Source organism: Plecotus auritus (assembly GCF_963455305.1).
Source record: "Plecotus auritus genome assembly, chromosome: 1".
Lineage (NCBI taxonomy): Eukaryota > Metazoa > Chordata > Mammalia > Chiroptera > Vespertilionidae > Plecotus > Plecotus auritus.
The window spans coordinates 9,163,858-9,182,453 of NC_137770.1; the positions used below are offsets into that span (position 1 = coordinate 9,163,858).

General features: G+C 51.8%; 1 protein-coding gene across 4 annotated transcripts in view; it reads left to right on the forward strand.

Moving 5' to 3' along the window:
- EML1 (EMAP like 1) overlaps nt 1-18,596 on the forward strand; it is a 163,384-nt gene that overhangs the window by 27,638 nt on the left and 117,150 nt on the right. The window contains exon 1 of one of the 4 annotated variants that reach the window (XM_080664370.1): nt 18,397-18,593. The exons of 2 other annotated variants lie outside the window; for them this stretch is intronic. In XM_080664370.1, coding sequence (XP_080520496.1) covers nt 18,527-18,593 — 67 coding nt within the window. In that variant the 5' untranslated portion in view covers nt 18,397-18,526. Of the gene's footprint in view, nt 1-18,396; nt 18,594-18,596 lie in introns of those variants that run through there. One more of the 4 variants, XM_080664372.1, reaches the window with a different exon arrangement.

An 18,596-nucleotide genomic window follows, 5' to 3' on the forward strand; every position in this document is an offset into this window, starting at 1 on the left:
ATTATTACAGGTGTTCCTCTTTTTTTCCCCCTAGCTCCCCTCCACCTGATTCCCCACCCCACCCCATGCCCTTACCCCCCGCCACTGTCTTCATCCATAGGTGTAAGCTTTTTGTCCAGTCTCTTCCCGCACCCCTCACACCCCCTCCCCCCTGAGAATTGTCAGTCCACTCCCTTTCTATGTCCCTGATTCTATTATATTCACCAGTCCATTCTGTTCTTCAGATTTTTTATTCACTTGATTTTTAGATTCACTTGTTGGTAGGTATGTATTTGATGTCATTTTGTTGTTCATAATTTTTATCTTTACCTTTTTCTTCTTCTTCCTCTTCTTAAAGAACACCCTTCAGCATTTCATGTAATCCTGGTTTGGTGGTGATGAACTCCTTTAGCTTTTTCTTGTCTGTGAAGCTCTTTATCTGACCTTCAACTCTGAATGATAGCTTTGCTGGGTAGAGTAATCTTGGTTGTAGGTTCTTGCTGTTCATCACTTTGAATATTTGTTGCCACTCCCTTCTGGCCTTCATAGTTTCTGCCGAGAAATCAGCTGACTGTCGTATGGGTGCTCCCTTGTAGATAACTAACCGTTTTTCTCTTGCTGCTTTCAAGATTCTCTCTTTGTCTTTTGCTCTTGGCATTTTAATTATGATGTGTCTTGGTGTGGTCCTCTTTGGATTCCTCTTGTATGGGGTTCTGTGCGCTTCCTGAACTTGTAAGTCTATTTCTTTCACCAGGTAGGGAAAGTTTTCTGTCATTATTTCTTCTAATAGGTTTTCAATAATTTGCTCTCTCTCTTCTTCTGGCACCCCAAAAATTCGGATGTTGGTACGCTTAAAGTTGTCCCAGAGGCTCCTTACACTATCTTCATATTTTTGGATTTTTTCTTTTTGTTTTTCTGGTTGGGTGTTTTTTGTTTCCTCATATTTCAGATCTTTGGTTTGATTCTTGGGGTAGGTTGATCTACAGTTGAGTTTCGGTATATTCTTTATTTCAGACAGTGTATGCTTAATTTCTGACTGGTCCTTTTCCATTTTTTTGGCATTCTCATTAAGGTCCTTGAAGGTCTCATCAAGTTTCTCGGCGGTTTTTGGAAGATTCTTGAGTAACCTTATAAATGTGGTTCTGAACACTATGTCGTCCATTAGTTTGCTTTCCTACATTTCTCTCATTCGTGACATGTTTCTTTGTCTCCGCATTTTGCTGCTTCCTTATGTTGATGGAGTGGCTTTGTGTGGTAGGTGACCTATAGGGGCCAGTAGCTCAGCCTCCCCAATCACCTGAGGTGGACGCCTTTGGTACACCCCTTTGTGGGCTGAGTGCAAAGTCTTGGTGTAGTTAAGCCTTGATTGCTGTTGGTACACTGGGAGGAATTGACCTCCAGGCCAACTGGCTGTGAGGACCCGCTGTGTCTATAATGGAAGAACTGCTGCGCTGGAGACACGCTTATGGTGCAGGGCTTGTTTCAGTGGGGCTTTGGTGCTCACTGAGTCTGCCTCTTGAATGTGTCACTTATGGATGTGAGGAGTTGAAATCTGGTGTCTCACACTGACCACTAGGTACACTGGCTTCTGGATCGCCAATGGGGTGCAGGTCAGGTACTGTCTGAGGCCACCCAGCAGGAGCTACAGCAAGAACTACAGTTTTCTCCTCTTTGCTTGGAGTTTGGAGGTTTTGGAGCTGTCTGACCCGGGCTGCAAGTTTGCTAGGTTAAGCTGCGATAGGGCAGGCCATTCATATGCTAAAGCAGCTGCTTGGAGCTTGGGTGGGTTCGTAGATTGTGCAGGGCGGGGTCTCAGGGCGTGACTAGGCTAGGGCGTGGCAAACAGCAATGGCTGCCAGTAAGCCGGCTCTGTGGCTCCGACCCTGTCCCCGCGTCCCACGCCCCAGCACAATAAACAATTGTTCCTGCGCGCAGCCCTGCAAGCAAGCCTCCCTCACTTTCCGACCCCACGGCAGACAGTCCAGCTTCTTCCTGTAGGAGTTTGGGTCCCCCGCGTCTCCCCAGAAACGAGTTCGGAGTAATCGGGAGCTTATCTCCCTTCGGGTTGAAAACAGCAGCGCTTTCAGTCACCCGTCGCCAGCCCAATTCGCGCGTCTCCGTACCTCAGCTTTTCAGCGCTTGTGCACCCCTCAATGCTGTTTGCTCTTTCCTTCTAGTTGTAGAACTTCCACTCAGCCAGCTTTCCCGTGGTTCTGGGTGATAGACGTTCTGTCTTTTAGTTGTAGTTTTGAAATTGTTGTGCGAGGCAGCAGTTTAGGTGGTTACCTATGCCGCCATCTTGGTTTCTCCTGGACATATTTTTCTTTACCTCATTGAGTAAAGTTGCTTTAAATGTTTTAATAGCTGCCATAAAGTTCTTTTTAAAAAATGTTTTTATTGCCGAAACTGGTTTGGCTCAGTGGATAGAGCGTCGGCCTGCGGACTGAAGGGTCCCGGGTTCGATTCCGGTCAAGTGCATGTACCTTGGTTGCGGGCACATCCCCAGTGGGAGGTGTGCAGGAGGCAGCTGATCGATGTTTCTCTCTCATCGATGTTTCTGGCTCTCTATCCCTCTCCCTTCCTCTCTGTAAAATATCAATAAAATATATTTTAAAAAAATAAAAAAAAATGTTTTTATTGATTTTTCAGAGAGAGGAAGAGAGAGGGAAAGAGAGATATGCATGTGCCCTGACTGGAAATAGAACCGTGATCTCCTGGTTCATGGGTTGACACTCAACCACTGAGCCACTCCAGCTGGGCTAACGTTCTTAGGTAATAATTTCAATATCTACACCATCTTAGGGGAGCTATCTGTTGATTGGCTTTCTCTGGAGAATGGGTTGCATTTTCCTGGCCCTTCCTGTGTAGAGGGATTTTGAATTGTATCCTGGACATTGTGAACATTCTGTTGTGCAACCTGGATTCTGCAATATAGTTTTGAAGCGTGTTGATGGTTTGTTTCAGTGGGCAACTCACTTGTTAGATGCAGACTTCAAACTCTGTGACACTTGTGCACAAAATGTGGGGTTCTCCTTCCCTGGCTGTCTCCTTTACGACGCTCCTCCCCACTCGCCAGCTATCCTGGTTGTCCAAGGCCCCTTCTCCTCGTCCAGAAGGACCAGAGGCCTCCTACTGAAGGGGACCACCTGGTGCCCCCACCACCAATGTGGCTGCGCGTAGGGCAAAGCCACCCAAATGGGATTGATTCTTCCAGGTTTTGATGTTGCTCCCAAACCCACCTGCTTTTGTTTGTTCTCTAGGGTCCTCAGGGTGTTGTTTCCGTTATTTTGTCTGCAGTGTGTCGATGTTGCCTGCTGAAGGGTGGATTTGTGAAGAATTTACTTCTCCATGCAGAGAGGAGTATATACATTATACACGTATTGAATATATGTATTTGAAACAAAAACAAATGCACGTATGTTGGAAGCAAAAGGTTCAGGAATGAATACTTACCCTACTGCATATGGACATGTGATAAACCCAGGTGCTTACTGCTCTGCTCCACAACATTTCATTTTTTTAAGATGCGCGTCTCGGTCTCTTGCTAAATTGATTTCATGACCCAGGAGTGGGGCACGGCCCACGGTTTGACCCTTGGCGCCCTAATGGCTGGTTGACCAGGAGCAGATGCTCTGTCCACAAGCTCATTGAAAAGATAAATGCAAGCGCTTCCCCTCCCCCACCCAGGGCTCTGAAGGCTCTGGGTCCTGAACATTCTGGGAGCAGGGTGGTCACAGTGCTGTCCCCACAGATGGGGTGCACATCTGTGTCCCCTCCCCCACGCCCCCCTCTGGGGCCCACAGTGACCAAAGCTTAAGTGAGAGTCCTTCAGGGGCCCGGCCTCACTGCTGACCGTCACTCACACACGGGTACATGCCCCTGAGCCCCCTGGGCGCCACATAAGGCTGCCAACTCCTTCTAGTGCTAAATAAGGAATTTTAAAAATGACGGCTCTCTACTCTGGCCGCCATTTCATCAAAGCAATGCTAAGAAAATGTCAGGTGGACAATCCCAGAATTCGGCAAAGTCCTAAAATTAAATTCATTTTGTGCCACGACAAACGCAGTTCCCATTTTTCTCACCATCCTTCCCCCCCGCCCCCCCCTCCACCCCCTCCTGTACCCCCCTTGCCCCACAGGTGTTGGGAGCCCGGGGCTAGAAAGATGCTGGGAGGTCCCAGAATGCACCTCCCTTGGGGTCGGGCCCAGAGAGGGGTGACATCTGCCCAAGGGCACACATCTGGGAGAGAAAGAATGCTTTCCAGCTTTTCCACAGGGAATTCACCAAAATCTCAGGTGGCCCCAACTGCAGAGCCCTGGACACGTGTTCCCCGACCCTCTCTGCTCCTGGACTCCCAGCCACTGAGCTCATCACACTAACAGCCGTCGGTCCCCTGAGGAGGCCTCCTCTGCCTACTTGCCACTACCAGACCCGCAGGGTCTCGGGGCAGAGAGCAGAGGTGGATGGGAAGGGATCCAGCCAGCGAGGTGGGTGCTGCTCCCCGCTCACAGCCCACCCAGCTCCCCAGGGCGCTGGAGCCCGAGACCCAGCAGTGCCTGCATCGTGCAGCCTGGCATCCTCCTTCTGCCAAATGCTGGATGAGCATCTCCCCCTTCCACCGTAAGGCCTGCTGCTGCAGGGCTGGGTACCGGGCCATGGGGCCTCTGACCTGCACTGGGGGGAGGTGAGCAGGGAGAGCCCTTTGTAGGGCTCAAGGGGAGGCAGATGGGAGGGTGAAGCCAAGTCCCAAGCAGAGAACAGGGGGCCTGGAGGTGAGAGGATGGGGTTCTAGGGTGGGGAGGGGGGGATTCAGCTGGCTCTCAGAAGGACTCTGGTCAGTAGAGGCAGTGTGCGGGTGGGCTGGGTTGCTGCCCCCTGACACAGGTCCACGCCCCTCACCATGATGCTCTTGGGCATCTTTGGGGCCTGGAAGGGCCGGGGTCAGCTGGTACACCCAGGGCTTGGCCATGGCGATTGTCCAAAGATTCCAATGTGTTCAAACACTGTTTGCAGTGCTCAGTATGTCTGTAATGTTACCCGACCCCCAGTCCTCCCTCAATGGCACCCTTTTCTCCTCCTCTAGGACCCCCCACCCCCCACCCCCCACCCCCTGCCGCCACCAGACCTCCCCATGTTCAGCAAGAAAAATGTTCCTGCCTCACACATCAGGGGGTCTCCAGGCCCCTGCTCCAGCCCTGGCCTTTAGGGTGTTGCAAATTTTTAACAGCTGCTTGGGGCAGCTCAGGTTGGGGAAAAGCCGCAGGGAGGAAGGGCTGGAAGCGGGGGTGAGTTGCCAACATATCCTGAATGGGAAAGAAAGTTGAGAGGGAAAATTTTACTTGCAAATCCCACTGACAGCTTGACTTGAAGGGAAAAGATGAGCTAAATTTAACCTAGTTAGCGAAAGAGCCAAAAATGCAATTTACTAATTAGCTTAAAATGGAAGCTAGCCCAGCGATCAGAAGGAGCTTTCCTGGTTGCAAAATAAAATCAATAAAAAAGAAAGAAAGAAAGGAGAAAGCAGTTGTTCCTCTCTTCGCACTGACACACACTTTACATTTTAATGCCGTTTTATAATTAGGAATGCAGCTTGCTGGCATAGTGCCCGAGACACAGGCAGAGCCTTCTTGAAAAGTTACAAGAATTTGTCTCCAAGTCAAATCTGTCTTCTAAAGGCAGAGCATCTAAGGGACCCAGTCTCTGTCGTCAGGGAGCGCAGAGCCCACTGGGTGGACAAGGCAGGGCCTCAAAGGACCCTCGTTCACCTGGACAGAGGAAGGGCGGGCCATCAGGCAGGGAGAGCAAGGAGGGTCCCCGGAGGAGGGGGCATTTGAGGAAGTGGTATTAGAGATGAACCAGGTGGGTGGGGTGTACTTTACTTAATAACATTTTTTGTTCCCATTTGAAAGGCATGCCTAATCCACGGGGATCACCAAGGAGCCTGCTCTTTGGCTCACAGCACGGGGACAGCAGCGAGGACTTGGGATAAAACGTTTTGTAGATTCACCCAGGACAGTATAAATAGTCGCGCGCACCAGGCAACATTTGGGAGAAAGAGCATTTTCACAGCAAGTTTTCATGGTGCAGCTAACGTGTAGCCTCTTCCAACTAAAACACGTGGTCCCTCCAGACGATGGCTGTCTTTTAAGAATATTTTCCTGTACGGCTGGCATGGCTCAGTGGTTGAGCGTCGACCTATGAACCAGGAGGTCATGGTTCAATTCCCGGTCGGGGCACATGCCCGGGCTGTGGGCTTGATCCCCAATGGGGGGGACGTGCAGGAGGTAGCCAATCAGTGAATCTTTCTCATCATTGACGTTTCTATCTCTCTCTCCCTCTCCCTACCTCTCTGAAATCAATTAAAAAAAAAAAAAAGGTTATTTCCCAGCTGCTCTCCGTGGTGCCATAAAGTGTCTCACAGGCAGAAATAAAATCCTAGCGGGTGACACAGCTGCCACACATGAAATACAGAGAGGATGTCTCCTGGGTGTCCCTGTGGATGAAGCTGTACGTCTGTAACAGATATAATAATAATTATAATCCTGTGGAATCCACGCATGCAGAACCCCAGTGACCTATAGCTTGCATTTTACTATCCCGTTGATTGGATATGGTTAGTTTTTAATCATTACGTGACGTCATTAAGAATGTGCATCATAATGTGATTAAGCACCACGTGAATTCCAATCTGTTGTCATTACTAATATTGGTCATAAACGAATTCCTCTCTTCCCACATGGCCGTGTGTCGCCCGTAAATGTGTGGTCGGACTATCTTTCCTGCTGCCACATTTATTTCTCACCCGAGTGTTCACATGGATACGTTATGGGGGCCTTTTTTCCCCCTGAAAGATTGATCACAAGAGCCCTTTAAGTCACAAGCTTCAGCCCCTCATTGTCCCAAGGCTTCAATTGACTTGCAAATGCAGAACTTAGAGTTCTTCGAAAAATTCAACTCCTAGGCAAAACAAGTAAAAAGGCACGTAAATATTTAACCTCCTTGAAGATATACACTGAGTGGCCAGATGATGATGATCTCTGAACGCATAATAATCTGGCCACTCGGTGTATATCCTATATAATAAAAGGCTCATATGCAAATTGTCCCCTCGACCAGGAGTTTGACCAGCAGGCAGGCTGGCCAACCACCCATGTCCCCGCCCCCTGGCCAGGCTGGCCGGACCCCACCCATGCACGAATTCATGCACCGGGATCTCTGGGCCCATTTTCCGGGGTATTCTTTTCATCTCTTTCCAGGGTTTGATTCCTCATGTCCGGGATCCCATGTCTTTTGCTTTCTGGCAACTCCCTCATTTGGGTGGAGCACATCCTGCAGTAGCTTCCTGAGAAAGAGCTGTGTTTTTGAGACCTTCCATGACTGAAAATATCTTTTGTCTGCTCACACACCTGAATTGTTGGTTTGTCTGGGCCTGTGATATTATGGGTTGAAAATCAGTTTCCCTCAAAAAACTTAACTTTCGGCATATCTTATGGTCTCCTAGCTCCTGTCATTGCTGTTCAGAAACCCAATGCCATTCTAAGTCTTAACCCTTTGTCTTAGACCTGTTCTTTCTCTTTGGACGCTTTTTGAATGTTTCCCTTCTCTCCCATGTTCTAAAATATAACGGGGGTAGAAATGTTTCCTTCTTTCCACATTGTGCTTAGCACTTAGTAGGCCCTTTCCATCTAGAAATCCATGTCCCTTTGTTCTGGGGACTTTTCTTGGATGATTTATAGAATGGCTTGCCTCCTCCTGTTCACTTCTTTCTTGCTTTCTGGAACTCCTATTATGCAGACATTGAACTTCTCAATATGATTATTGAATTTTTTTCCTCCTGTATTCTATATTGCTCTCTCCTTTTGTTCTATTGTTCTGGGGAATTTCCTTAACTCTGTGTTAGAGTCTTCCGTGGAGATTTTATTTCTATTGTCACAGTTTTCATTTCCAAAAACTCCCTTTTATCATCTAATTTTAGCATCTTGTCCCTGTGTCATGGCTGCAATGACTTTGACCTTTGAGGATGTCAATGACAGTTTTAGTTCCTTCTGTTCTCTGTTAACTCACAGTCCTCCTCCCTTTTCTCCTTTCATACTTTCCCAAGTGTTTAGAGATTCTTGGCTCTTCCTTCAAGTTGTAGAGAGGAGCATTCAACAACTGCCTAGCCCTAGAAGCTCTGAGCCCACAGATGAGATTTGTCAACCTGAGTGATTTCTGACCTTCCACACTCCAGGCGTTTTCCCACGCGTCTGTCATATTCCCTAAAAAAGGGTCCTCACAGTCTTGTCTGCAGAGCAGACACTGGCAGCCAGGATTCTAGGAGCTGCGGTGGGAAGGGGCTGGGGGAGGTATCGCCATTCTCTGACCTCTGGTCAGAAGACCCTCAGTCTTTGCCTGAATAGGCGCCCATTGTCCTCAGCTCAGGATGGTCCCCTGGTATTGCTTTGTGCAGAGAACCCTTAGTTCACCTGTTTCAGAGGTTGAATCTCCAATCTTCTGCAGGGAGAGAAAGGAGACGGGGGAGGGGTCGACCTGCTTCTCTATTAGTGACCTCAGGGGCCATCACAGAATGTCACAGACGGGGAGCGGGGGCTGGACCACCAGAACCTTATTTCTCACAGTTCTCAAGACTGGAGGGCCGAGGTCAGGATGGCAGCATGGTGGCTCCCGGTGAGGGCTCTCTTCCCGGCTTGCAGACAGCCACCTTCTTGCCGCGTCCTCACATGGCAGAGATGGGGAGAGAGACTGGACTGGAGCGGATGCTTGGATGGTGACTGCCACGCTCCCCCAGTGAGCTCTTGTATGCCGGGGCCCTCCTGTGGGTTTCAGTGTGTTTGTACCTGTTTTCTCCCCTCCTGGACCCCAAACCCTCAGGGGCGGCCTGGTGCTTTATTCCCTCTGTGGCCCCTCTTCCCAGCACGCAGTGGGCACTTGGTGTGTGTGAACAAGTGAAGCAATGGTCAGCCCTAGCTTGTGAGGAAGAACACTGTGAAGGAGCCATGACTGAGTGGGGGCAGCGTCTCACCACTGACCTCTGATCAGAAGACCCTAAATCTTTGCCTTAAACAGGGTGAGAACTGGAGACTGGACTCCACGGGCCCAGGTTTGAGCAAGGATTCCCGGATACTTGGTTAATTACAGATGAGTCGTGTGTATCTGGACTGCTTCTGAGTTTTGCCTGGGGCCTTCCCACCACCTCCATCACGGGCAAACCTCAGAAGCAGAGCTTTTACTTGACTTTCCTGATAACTACCCAAATGTCCAGCAACTTCTATCTCTTCCAACGCAGATGCTGTGAGGCAGCGTAGGGTGGCGTTTCAAATACACCTGTATGAACCTCAATAATTGTTTCAATGTTCTAGGTCTTTCCGTCTTAGCTAGGATGACCACAGGGTTTGTCATCCAAACCAGAATACTTTGGGGTCAGAGGGGGTTGGCTGGCGAGGGCCCCGGACGCCAGCGTACACCCAGCTGCCCCAGCACAGGGATGAGTAGTGGACCTAATATTAGCGTATTTACTCTGTGGTCGCTGGGTGGTAAGCCAAGAACGGCCAGAAAACCTCACAGGCAACACGACGGAGCAAATGAACAAAGTGACATTGTTCGGTGGAGAGCCTGGGCTGGGCCTTCTGCCTGCAGTCTACGGAGCACCTGCGTGACTGTGCGACTCCGAGACAATGAAAACGTCCGTTTTTACAAGAGAAAACCAACTGAATGTTGCTTTTAACGGTTCACTTCAGACACTTCCCAAGATGCCAGTTCTTTTGATGGAGGCAAGCCATTCAGAACACGTTGGCGTGAATGACCCACGAGGGGCAAAGCCACTGGTTTCTTAGCTATTTCAGGCTCGTCCATAGCCATTGGGACTGTGAACAGGTTGCCTGGGGAAGGCTCTGAGGTCCACATCCTACAGCGAGGACACTCAGTGATGGGATAAAGCGGTGGGAAAGCCCCATGAGACTCTGCTCATCACAGCGCGTCCGGTCCAGCGCCTCTCACGCACCCAGCCCGCCCAGGGCCGGCGGTGCCCAGGTGGGCAGGGGCCGGGCGCCTCAGGCTGGGAATGCCTCATCTTTGCAAGGTGAGCTGAGGGCCTGCCTCCACGCCTGAGGCTGAGGCTCCCGGCCAGGGCCGAGGCCAGGGAGAGCCTGGGAAGCCTCCACGCTGGCTGCCGTGGCAGGATAAACGCACACATGCCCAGCTCTGCCTCCATGGTATCGGCAGTCCAGTGTCTAGGGCTTCAAAGGCAGGTGGCAGGCGCTGGCTGCCATCAGCATCCGAGGGGGCAGCGACTCTGGCAGGTCAGGGAGGCGGCGTCTGGGCTGAGCGCGCAGACTGAGTCAGAGGGCATTTCTGGGTGAATCACACAAGCGGAGCCCCAGGGGCAGGCAGCTGCGGGGGGTTCGGGGAATGAACAGTGGATTGATGGGGGGGCGCTGAGGAACGGGGGTCACGAAGGACTCTGAGCGCCTGTCTGCATATTCAGGACGTTGCTGGGTTCTTTTTCTCCAATAAAGAGAAAAATTTTAAAACGGGAAAGAGTTGAAGTAACGGCCTTTATGAGAAATTGTCAAGAGCCCACGACAGGGAGAGAGGGCTGGGGCTGCTGAGTGACTGCGAACCCGTTCTCGAGGCCTCGGCACACCATCTGGGATTTTGCCAGAGGGGAGTCGCAGCAAAGTGGGGAGGGGAAAAATGTCATGATTTCCAAAATGCAGACAAAGTTGGTTCTGGAGAATACAGACGATGCGTTTGGTGTTAATATGGGTTCTGAGCACAAGTGTGTGTGTGTATGACTTGGAAGGAAAGCTGGTTACCAGGAGCCAAAGCAACCAGTTCTCCCTTTCCGCGGCGTTTACAAAGCGCTGGCGAAACTCCTTCCCCAACTCCCGTGGCTGAGAGACAGCAACTGGGCGAACGCACAATGGGGCGGATTTCATCGTTAGTTGGACAGACATGTTCAGAGTACTGACAGATCGATGGAGTTGCAGCGGGGGTGGGGTCCTGAGGTTGTGCACAGGGTCCCCCCTCCTGCACTGCTAAATGCTTGTCAGTTGCGACATGAAGGCGACATTAAAGGGTTTGCTGTGGCACATGGGCTGCTGTCAAAGGCTGATGTGTCAGACGCCAGATTTAAGCGTTTAAAGGATTTTGATTGGCTAACAGGATGGACTGAAACCAACAAAATGACATTTAACAGGGATAAAGATAATCCTGTCTTTGGATGTAAAAAAAAAAAAAATCAATTAGCTCAGTACAGGATGGAGAAGACCCAACCGCAGCTCATTTGCAAAGACTGATCCGTTTATAATTGATGGAAAGTTTCAAAGGAACCGACAGTATATATCCTGGCGGCTCAGAAGATATCAATGCAAACTTCAATTGCATCAAAAGAAACATAATATCCAAGTTATTAAAGGGAAATGCCGCCGGGGTCAGTCCTCCAAGGTTATTGTTTTCAGTTCTGGGTACCAGGATCCAGTAGAAAAGAGGTCCATGGAGTGGGGTGGGCTTCTATGCAGACGAAGGCGGGGCGGAGGGTCGGGGGATAGGTCTAGATGGATAGGGAGGAAATGGAGAACTTTACCTGGAGAAGATAGGAGCTTTCTAGGCAGTTGAAAGCCTGCTGTGTGTAATGGGCAACTGCTTTTGTCTAGAGCCGTGGTCGGCAAACTGCGGCTCGCGAGCCACATGCGGCTCTTTGGCCCCTTGAGTGTGGTTCTTCCACAAAATACCACGGCCTGGGCAAGTCTATTTTAAAGAAGTGGCGTTAGAAGAAGTTTCAGTTTAAAAAATTTGGCTCTCAAAAGAAATTTCAATCCTTGTACTGTTGATATTTGGCTCTGTGGACTAATGAGTTTGCCGACCACTGGTCTAGAGAAGTGGTTCTCAACCTTTCTAATGCCGCGACCCTTTCATACAGCTCCTCATGTTGTGGTGACCCCCGACCATAAAATTATTTTCGTTGCTACTTCATAACTGTAATTTTGCTACTGTTAATGAATCGTAATGTAAATATCTGTGTTTTCCGATGGTCTTAGGCGACCCTGCTAGCGGTTCTCAACCTGTGGGTCGCGACCACTGCTGTAGAGCCTAAGACCATTGGACCATTAATCTACAGCCGCTGCTGTAGAGCCTAAGACCATTAATTTCCTGGAAGACACGCACACACACACACACCAGTTCCTACCAGGCAAGGTGGGTTGACACAAGGCTGACATAGGGATACAGTAAACTGGTGTCAGCAGGTGTGGGGGTGCAGCAGACAGCATCGCTCATGACCGCAGAGGCCGCCAAGTTCATGCAGATGATGGGCAGCTTGTACACCGGTGGGTGGGGAAGGCGGGCACTCAGGGCGGGGGTCCCAGGCATTCAAGGACATGGCGTGTCTGAGCATCGTGGGGAGGAGTTGCTGGTAGCGTGGCCTGGCAGGAGCGTGGCAGATGCCAAAGACAGCATTTGCGGCAGGAACACAGACTTGAAGTCTGAGCCAAGATGCGTGCACTTCATGGGGTAGGCGACAGAGGGTGAAATGACCTCATTCAGCCCTCTTCGGGCGAGTTAACCGCCCGGGGCTGTGGAAACCAGGACACGGGCTGTTACCACGACATTTCAGAATAGACCAAAGCCCGAACCAGGACCGAGGGAGATGAAATCGACCCGACCAAAGGAGGATCCAGGAGGGGTGCTTTGGGAAGGACGGTTTGGGAAAAAAATACCCAACTGTCTTTTTAACGATGCAGGCTCTTACAACTTTGCGCTGGCCTGCATGCCCAGGCCTCAGTGATGCTGTAGCCAAGCACAGCTGGGTGGGCTGGAGGGCCGGGGATCGCGGAATGCCACGTTCTCTACGGATGCTAAGAGTCTGTGACTACCTCTCATTTTAGAGAGTAACGATTTTATCGCGAGAAAGCTGACGTTATCTTTCACCGTCGGTAACGAGCGGTGTCCTGACGCTGTGACAGAGCCAGACTGTGAGGGCTGCTGTCACACGGACCGCGAACGGGGAGCCTTCAACTCAGAAACGCCTTGTCCCACAGCGCTGGAGGCTGGGCATCCCCCATCGGTGGGACGCTGCCTTCCGAGGGAAAGACCTAGCCCAGGCCTCGCTCCTTGGGTGGCCGTCCCCTCCCGGGGTCTTCACAGGTCATCCCTGTGTGTATGTCTGTGTCCTAATTCCTCTTGTATGACACCGGCCATGTTGGATTCGTGCCCACCACAGGGACCTCATTTTAACCAGGTCACCTGTGTAAAAACCCCATTTCCAAATCATTTTAAAGTACGAGGGGCTAGTGCTTCCACGTATGAATGTGTGTGTGTGTGTGGTGGGGGGACAGGGCGGGGAGGACACAATGGAACCCCTAATATTAACGGCAGGGCAAGTTCCCTTGGCTGTTAGAGTCCACTCGGAGCCCCCTCACGCACAGGCCACTTCCTTCTTTGCCTGTCTTCTCCTGGGTCCTCAGATAAGCTGGGGCTGCCTGTGGCTTCCTGCTCTTCGTCCCCTGCTACCTGTTCCCCCTGCCCCTGCTCAGCCCAATCCAGACGCTCCCCACTCACCGGAACCCCTCTCTTTGGTTTCATAGCACACTCACTACAATTTGTCATGATCCCTGTACTTGTATGACTATGTACGCCTGAATGTTTTCCCAGACTCCGGGACCTACAGGGAGAAATACACCTGACATCACAGCGCAGCGCACAGACATTTCAAGTGAAGACAATCCTTCGAGCAAAATACTTGTTCTCACTCTGCTCCGTGCACGCTGACGTTTCCTATTACATTTCCTCTTTGTGTGTGTGTGTGTGTGTGTGTGTGTGTGTGTGTGTGGTAAATTATAGATAGCATAACGTTTGCTATTTTAAGTCTTTTTTAAAAAATGTCATTTTATTGATTTCAGAGAGGAAGGGAGAGGGAAAGAGCAATAGAAACATCCATGATGGGAGAGAATCATGGATCGGCTGCCTCCTGCACATCCCCCACTGGGGATCGAGCCTGCAACCCGGGCATGTGCCCTGACCGGGAATCGAACTGTGACCTTCTGGTTCATAGGTCAACGCTCCACCACTGAGCCATGCTGGTGGGCTTTAACCATTTTTAAGTGTGTGGTTCAGTGGCACCAAGTACACTTACCTTTGTTGTGCCACCATCACTACCATCATCTCCGGAACTTTCCCAACATCCCGAAAGGAAACTTGTCCCCACGAGCCCTCCCTCCCCCAGCCTCTGGCAGCCACCTTCCTACTCTCTGTCTCCATGGGTTTGACTGCTCTAGGGATCTCATAGAAGTGGAATCACACAGTATCTGTCACTTTGGACTGGCTTATTCCATGCGGCACTGTGTCCTCAGGCCCACCCACATTTCCTTCCTTCGCCAGACGGATCCGTACCCCAGCGTGCAGCTGGAGTACTTGCTTACCCATTTCTCCATCCGTGGGCACTTGGGGTGGTCCCAGGTTTTGGCTATTGTGACTAGTGCTGCTATGAACATGGGGTACAGGATATCTTTGAGGCCCTGCTTTCACTTCCTTTGGGGAGGGACCCAGAGTGGAATTTTCTATTCCATTGTTTAAAGTGCTGATGCGACTATTTAAATCGACTTCACAGCCACCTGCTGGGAGTGTATCCCAGCCCCAAGATCACTGAGCAACTACGTTTGGAAGAATGTTGAGTTAAACAATAGACGATCGATCATGTTTCTGGGCAATTGTAATACTTCTCGGTGAATAGAGGCGACAGGACCCCCATTTCCCTTTCTCTTTTTCGCAGGTTGCACAAGTGTGCATGTAGTGCATGGAACACTGTGGTCATAGTATCCCAGAGAGCTCACATTCCTTATTACAATGACAACATTCTCTGGACTCAGGCCATAAATTATCTCAAAATGATGCAGACTAACGATCGGTTAAAAATGTTTGGACAAGCCTGGCCGGCGTGGCTCAGTGGTTGAACATCAACCTCTGAACTAGGAGGTCATGGTTCTATTCCCGGTCAGGGCACATGCCTGGGTTGTGGGCTGGATCCCCAGTGTGGGGCATGTAGGAGGCAGCTGACCAATGATTCTCTCTCATCATTGATGTCTCTCTCTCTCTCTCTTCCTTCCTCTCTGAAATAAATAAAAAATATATTTAAAAAAAATGTTTGGGCACAAAATCTCACATTACTAACTAAGTTTTCAGGGATTTTTCTTGAACTTTCTCCATAGATTTTTTTTTTTTTAAATGCTGTGTAGATTACACCTAATTGATTTAACATGCATATCCTTATAATTATACTAAATCTTGCTGGTGTGTGTGTGTGTGTGTGTGTGTGTCTAGAGTACACCTTTTTTTAAAAATATTTTATTGATTTTTACAGACAGGAAGGGAGAGGGATAGAGAGTTAGAAACATCAATCAGCTGCCTCCTGCACACCCCCTACTGGGGATGTGCCCGCAACCAAGGTACATGTCCTTGACTGGAATCAAACCTGGGACCCTTCAGTCCGCAGGCCGACGCTCTATCCACTGAGCCAAACCAGCTAGAGCTAGAGTACACTTTTATTATTGTGGGGAAAACATAGTTGTCCAGTACTCTAGGTTAAGAGTGTGATAATCTTTATCATCTCAAAGCAAGTGGACTGAGTTCTTAATTGTCATTTTGCTCTAGTGGACATAAAACCTTCTAAAGAAACGCGCAGCTGAACTTTTCCCCTGTCCCATTTCTGAATTTCCTTTATTCCCTCGCCTCTTGTAGTTGGGGGTCACCAAATATCTACCTTTAACATTACAAACCAACACCACCAACATTCTTAAAGAGAACCATCGCCCACTCATTTACCCATGGTCCTCATTTCCTTTCCAAGGTCAAGATGCGATGCCGTTCGGCTTTTTCTGTCACTTACCCAATCCTTCCTGGCGCGTACAATCATCAGGTGGCGTAGGGAGAGTGTAAAGATCGGACCAGACGCGGGGGTGGGGGTGGGGGTGGGGGGGGTGGGGAGTGAGAAAACAGAGAAAGGCCACGTTCAAATGAGTCTCTCTGCTAAGTTTCACCTTTCAAAAGCCCCTTCTCCGTCACACATGTCTCTTGCCTTCGAGATGCAGGGGGTCCTTCAGTACTCTGAGGAGGGGGGGGGACACCTATGTAACCCTCTGGCACCCCTGCGCTCTGGCCCATTTCCTTTCCTGCCAAAAGTTCTCCAATATGCATATGCATGTACTCCCCCTTCACTGCCCAGTGGCCCTGCTCCTGACCCCAGGGCCCACTAAGATGCTCCAGGTCGTCGGCAAGCCCTCGGTCACCAGGCGGAAGGGCCTTTCCCCAGCCTCGCCCTCCTGGACTGTTCCGTGACAAGGCCCACCTCTTTTTTAAAAAAAAAAAAAAATATATATATATATATATAGTTGATTTCAGAGAGGAAGGAAGAGGGATAGAGAGATAAAAACAACCACGATGAGAGAGAATCAAGTCTCCCACCGGGGATCAACCCGGCCATGTGCCGTGGACCGGAATCGAACCTGGGACCTTTTGGTCCCCAGGCCAACGCTCTACCACTGAGCCAAACCAGCTAGGGCAAGGCCCGCCTCTTGGCAGCTTTCTGTGCTCTTAGCTTGATGGGTTGCACCCGTGGCTGATTCCCGTGCCCCTCTGACTGTGCCTTCGGAGTCCGCTTCCCTCTTCCCTTTCCAAGGCTCTGCCCAGCTCCTGCCAACCTTCCTTCCGTTCCCCCCCTCAGGCCGTTCACTCACACCTCTTTGCCAACAGTTCCCAAGTCCCCGGGGAGCTGGTCTTGCCCCTCCAGTAGCCACAGGGCGTTTCTAATGGGAGGCTGCTGTCCCCTCTCTGCCTTTCTGACTCTCCAGCTGTGTGGTCCTCTGGCTCGGCCCTCAGTCTCTCTTCTGGAGCGACACAGACACTCAGCTGCTCCGGCTCCGGGCACTGGCCCCTGCAGTCCAGATCACACTCAGACTCATCTCCCCAACAGTGCTCTGCTCGGCCACCTACCTGCATGTAGACCGCCTGCCTCGCTCCACCCGCTGCCGGGTCTCCCACCTGACCCCGCCTCTCTGTCCACTCTGATTTCCCACTGTCCGCCAGACAACCCGTCCAGTCATGTCCGACCGGCCCTTGGCCATCAGCAGGCCCTACTCTCTTCCTTCACCATCACTAACACTGTCCTTCAAATACCAGGCCACAGTCAAGCAAATGGCACCTGTAGCCCTTCAGCCTCCTACATGTACCTTTCTCCTTCACAATCCCTCTCGTCTTCTGGGCTTGGTCTCTCTGACGAGGACTCCACCATTCCCTCTGCCTTCGGCATCCAATGGCAGACGTGGCCAACCGGGAGCCAAATATGCCACGCACAGCCACAGAGCCCCGGCCTCACCCTGCCTTCTGCTGTGGAACACAGGCCTCCCTCCATCTGGGAACCACAGGGAGGAGACAGAGGAACTTTTTACTCCATCTCCATTTCACCTGTGTTCAACCTACAATTCGAAGCCACTCGGATTTGGCTGTGCAGCCAGGAGATGGTCCGATCCGCGGACTCTCGGATTCCTTGTTGCCAGCGCCTTGACTTCAGGCCACGGGCAATGATACTCCCAGGGTCCGCCTCGCCTGTGCATGGGTGGACTGGAAACGCTACAAACCCGCGTGCGTGTGTGTTTCTCCTCCTGAGGTAGAATCAATCCTGATTTCCTTGGGTCCCATAACAAGTTAACTAGTGTGGAATGTAGCAAGTCTGCACCCGGGGGGGCTGCTGGAGGGGGAGCGAACAAAGCAGATGTTTTAACTCCTGGAAAGGCCCAGACTTCCTGCTTTTTAAAGTGGGAAGCCGCATCTTTTGCCACTGGTGAGCGAAGGTGCCAGCGGAGTTAGGAACCAGGCGCTCCTTCTCCCTGGAGGCGGGCCCTGCTGCAAGGAAGACCATGGGGACCGCGGGGCCCTCCTCGCAGGACGCGGCCAAAAGCGGAGCTGATCCGGGGTGGAAAGGCAGCTGAATTGGGCTCGCAAGTTGTCCATGTTTGGTCCTGCAGCTGCCGCGGGCCGGAGGACAGCGCCTCCAGGGAGCGCGGGCTTTGGCGTCCGCAGGAGGGGCTGCCCTGGCCGGAAGGGAGTGGAGGGTCCGCGGGAGGGTTCCCCGCCCCTCCCGCGTCGCCACCGCCGCCGCCCTCCCCGCTCGCCTTTGTCCCCGCATCCCCCATGCTTCGGCCTCCCGAAGGAGGCGGGCCTGGCCGCGGAGCCCCCGCAGCATCCCCGCCCGTCGGCCCCGCGCCCTCCCTCCTCTCTGTGCACAGGACGGGCTCGACCCCGACCCGGACTCCGCCCCCGGCCCCGCCCGCCCGGCCCCGCCCGGCCACGTCCCCGCCGCGGGCGCCCCCTGGCGGGCAGAACCCGCGCTGGCGTGCGCGGCGGCGGCGGGCCCGGGGTTGCCGTGGTAACCGGCAGCGGCCGCCACAGCAGGGCCGCCCCAGCGCCAGCGCTGGCCGCGGCTCGGGCGGCTCCGTGTGGGGTGAGCGGCGGCGGCGCGGCCGGGCCGGGGGAGCGGGCGCTGCCCGGCGGCCTCAGCATGGAGGACGGCTTCTCGAGCTACAGCAGCCTGTACGACACGTCCTCGCTGCTCCAGTTCTGCAACGGTG